Source organism: Protobothrops mucrosquamatus, unplaced genomic scaffold, assembly GCF_001527695.2.
Source record: "Protobothrops mucrosquamatus isolate PMUCROS unplaced genomic scaffold, P.Mucros_1.0 scaffold826, whole genome shotgun sequence".
NCBI lineage: Eukaryota > Metazoa > Chordata > Lepidosauria > Squamata > Viperidae > Protobothrops > Protobothrops mucrosquamatus.
Window position 1 is genome coordinate 242391 of NW_015387086.1, and position 4466 is coordinate 246856.

The following is a 4466-nucleotide window of genomic DNA, read 5'->3' on the forward strand; positions in this document are numbered from 1 at the left end:
CAAGAAGTCCAGTTGACTGGCAGATCCAGAAATAGCTCTGGGTAGCCATGGGGAGCACATGGGTTAGAACCGACTTTCAGTACTGCACAAATGTAGTGATAGTGTCACCAAAGTTGGAATGAAGAAGGTAAAATTGTACAGTTCCCCCAAGGCACATAAGTAACTAGAATTCAGTGCATGAATAGCCAGCTGTATAATTAGGGTCCCAGGCTTGTTAACCAGACAGGAGGATGTTCTACTACTTGTACACAAATCCAAAGAATAAAAGTAGTAAAAAAAAATGGAAAATGCTGGTCAGAAACCGATGTTCCTACAAAGCAGAAGTCTGCTCTCTCTTACTGTCAAAGTGAAGATAGGAAGCTAGGTTAGGGAGGAGACAATTGAAATTAAATATGTGCCGTGGTAGCATGATCCAAAAATCATGATTTATACACTTGCATCAAATGTCGCATGAAGTTTAATCACAACATGATTGTGTGTGTCATCATTTTGATGAAGTCTTGATTTGCTGCAGACAGCTATAATGCCGTGAGGATGTGCCCTAATAAAGCAATATTTAAAACATCTACCATGGTTAAGGTCAAATGAGGAAGATCCTAGAGAAGGCTTTTTAAAATTTATTTTTCTTTTTAAAATAACAGGAAAAAAATCCCAAAAGAAACAAGACACAAACGTATATATATTAGAAAAAAATACATAACAAGTGCTTAAAACTAAGTGAAAACTTATTCACTTATTTTTTGAGCCCTAGAGAATGCTTAAGACAGTTAACTCATTGTTCAGAATTCAGTTTATTCTTTGCTAATATACCTGCTGCATCAAACATCAATCTGGGCCACAAGCACAAATACTTAAGGCAAGGAAGGAACTTGACATAAAAATGGCCAAAATGACTTCTACAACTTCAGTAAAACTTTGGGGACAGTCTGTATTTTAACCTTATTCATTTACTCATTGTAATGGAGTTGCAGACAAGGTTAAAAAGTTTTAGATTTCTGTACCCAAAAAAACAAATCTAATCTTTTTTCATTTATAAGCTGTACTTACATTAATACTGGGAATTGAAGTCCACACATCTTAAAAGTTCAGAAGCACTGGTGTAGATCAATTGCTGAGTTGTATTGCAAGTTCTAAAGATTTTTAAAACACGGCTGGTCTATTCTAAAATACACTTATCTGAGTGTGCCAGAACAATATTATTGCATATCTATATAGCAGTGAAGTCCAGGAAGTTCAGTGGAACTTCTCTGCAACTAAATTTGTCTAAGACCGAAAGAAATAATATCTCATTCCCGTCCATTTGTTCATTCTGACTATGCCAGGGGTAGGCAACCTTGGCTCTTTTAGGACTGGCTCAGGAATTCTGGNGCCAAGGTTGCCTACCCGTGGATCAGCTTCAGCAAAAAAATAGTAGAGTTTCCTATCCTGAAACTACAATATTGTCAGTGTTTTTAATATATGATTACAATTATAGATCAACAAAGAAGAAGTCAAAGAAAAAGAAAGATATAAAGGAAACGTTTTGAGGTCGGACTCCGATTCCCCAAATTACCAAATCCGAAGAACGCGAGAGGAGGAGTCAGAGTACAACGCGGAAGAAGCGAGACCAGGCTTGTCTCCGAGCTAGGGCAGTGAAAACTCGATCGGCAGCTCAGTCTTGCTTTGCTTGGTACAGAAATTCAGAGGGGTAAATTAATTTAGCCTGGGAGTCGCGGTGGCAACGGGCGTGCCCTTCCTAACGAGCAGGATGTTACGGATCTGCTTGAGTCACTGCCTGCGAAAGACTTCCATTGTGAATTGCGGCGGTCGGTGGAGCCGGCGGGACCAGCGAGCCCGCTTTTCCGTCTCGGCTTGTCTCATGGAGCCTCGCCTCAGCTTTTCTCCCCCCGACCACAGCCTCTTCGATCAGCCGCTGGCCATCTCGGTGGAAGGGCTCCGGCCCGAGCAGGAGGTCGGCCTCCGCGCCTCGCTGGAGGATGAGAGAAGCGAGCGCTTCGAGTCGCGCGCCTTCTACCGAGCAGACGGCGAGGGCCGCCTGGATCTGCAGCGCTCGCCGGCGCTCGAGGGCGGGACCTTCTCCGGTTTGGAGCCGATGGGGCTGCTGTGGGCGCTGCAGCCGCTAAAGCCCCTCCGGCGCCTGGTGAAGCGCGACGTCGAGGTGCCCTTTCGCCTGGAGCTGGAGGTGTTGGAAAGGCAGGGAGCGTCTCTGCCGGGTGGCCTCTTGGCCAAGGGCTCCCACGAGCGGAGATTCCTGGGCGACGGGGTGAAGAGAATCCCGGTGCGGGACGGGAGCATCCGGGCCACTCTGTTCCAGCCTCCCGGTAAACAGCAGGGCCCTTCCTGAAGAAAATCACCCTGTTAATACACTCATGTCTCGCAGGATCAGTCAAGAGCGATTTCAAGAGCGATTTCAGCGGTTTTGGGCTTTTCACAGTCACCTTGAATTGAGCTATAAGTAATCAGACCTGCTGAACCTGTTGCGATTCTGTGCGTTGTGCAAACTCAGTCTGGTTGTGATTAATGTTCATATATTTACCCAATGTTTACAGAACATACTAAATCACAACCTGAATGCAACCATATTTTATCCTAGTGTGTTATATGAATTCCGTAAATAAAATTGAATTAGGCGTAATTACTATTTTTAGTATGCCTTCAAGCCAATTTTAGCTCTAAGTGATTGCGTGGCCCTGGACTAATCCCTGCAGTTTCTGGACACCATTGTTGGAAATGGCTTCTTTTGCCTTCTTCCTAGGGTTGAGAGAGAGTGACTGGCCCGAGGTCACCAAGCTGGCTGTGTTCCCAAGAGAGGCTTAGAAAACAGAGTCCCCCAGTTAGTACTCTGGTGTCTTCAACCTCTACAGCAAATTGGCTCTATGATTTCTGAAAATAAGATCAGTGGAATACACCATAATTATATTGGACCTGAGATCTGTAATTTAGACACAGGCAATGCATTCTGCACACCCAGCCTTTATGTTCTCTGTATTAAATGGGTGATTTAATAGAGGATTATTAACTACTACTGACTAGGTTTCATTACATGCTTAGCCATAGATTCTGATTTCCAAACCACAGTGACTAGCTTCATGTGACAGAATAAGCGAAAACAAAAAACCATGTGGTAGCTTGGCAGATTGTATGAATAAAGCCATGTATATTTTTTTTTTGCTTTATCTTTGATGCAGGACTTTATTTAAAATATGCTAAGTTCTTAAGAAATATAACTAAAAACAACTGCTCTATTTTATATCTCTGGCAGGTAAAGGCCCCTTTCCAGGTATCATTCAGATACCTGGAACTGGAGGAGGGATTCCAGAAAGTTCAGCATGTCTGATGGCCAACCATGGCTTTGCCGTATTAGCTTTGGCCTATTATGGGTATGAAGATCTTCCTAAGGACATGAAGGAATTTCATCTGGAGTACTTTGAAGAAGCTGTCAATTATATGCTAAAACACCCAGTGGTAGGTTGTTATATTCATGGCCTTTGCAAAAAGATTTAGCTGAGATCTCAGTTTTTTAGCTGCAGAAATGTATTCAATCAACTGGGGTCAGACTCAGCTCTGACCCCAGAGAAGATGACTGTCAAAGGGAAAATTGGAGCAGGGAGTACTGTGTATACTGCCATGTTATCCTAGATCAGAGATGGGCAATTAATTTTCCCAAGGGGCCATAAGGAGAAACTGGGACTGTTGTGAAGGATCACCACCCACATATCCCCCATTACCACCCCACCTGCTGTCCTGCTATTGCCAATTGGGACAGTAAAAGGATGGCCCATGGACTGTAAAATGGCCAGGTCTGTCCTAGATAATCCAACCAGTAAATAAATACATTTTCAAGAAGTCCTTGTTTAATGACTGATACATTTAGCAACCATTTGCAGTTACTATGGTGATGAAAAAGCAATTAATCCTGGCATTTATGACCTTTGCAGTTTTATAAAGCAAAGGAAAACTGAAGTAAGATCATAAGACAACAGGTTTCACTTAGCAATCATTTTGATTAACAACTAAGTTATTCCTCCTCCTGACTTTTCATAAGAGCCTTAAGACATGGCTCTGCCAAATGATGTAGGGACCCAATGGGGGAGCTTCATGCTGGGGGTAGTTGACTAATTAAAAGGTAATCCCCCCTCCCCTGCTCCTGTGTATCTGGCTTCCTCCTGCGCTATCTTGTGTTATTTTACCTGCTTTTATATCTGATGATTTAAATGTTTTTATGCTGTAGGCCATCCAGAGTCGTTGGACACGAGATGAGTGGCAAATAAATTTCTAAATAAATAAAATAGTGTTCTCTAAATCAGAACTTCCAATATATAAATATATAACGGCCCTGCCTGAGCTGGCTGACGTGATAGCCGGGGTGGCGGTTGAGACCCCTAGACTTATAGTTATGGGGGATCTCAACCTGCCATCGGCGGGCGAAACGTCAGCGGTGGCTCGGGAGTTCTTGGCCTCCATGA

The 4466-nt window shown here is 43.3% G+C and overlaps 1 protein-coding gene across 1 annotated transcript in view; it reads left to right on the top strand.

The window, feature by feature from the left end:
• Positions 1-1825: 1825 nt before the first annotated feature.
• LOC107290103 (acyl-coenzyme A thioesterase 1) overlaps positions 1826-4466 on the top strand; it is a 6749-nt gene continuing 4108 nt past the window's right edge. Inside the window, exons 1-2 of the mRNA XM_015818953.2 lie at positions 1826-2321; positions 3263-3465. Of these exons, the coding sequence (XP_015674439.2) occupies positions 1859-2321; positions 3263-3465 (666 nt within the window). The 5' untranslated portion in view covers positions 1826-1858. The remainder of the gene's footprint in view (positions 2322-3262; positions 3466-4466) is intronic.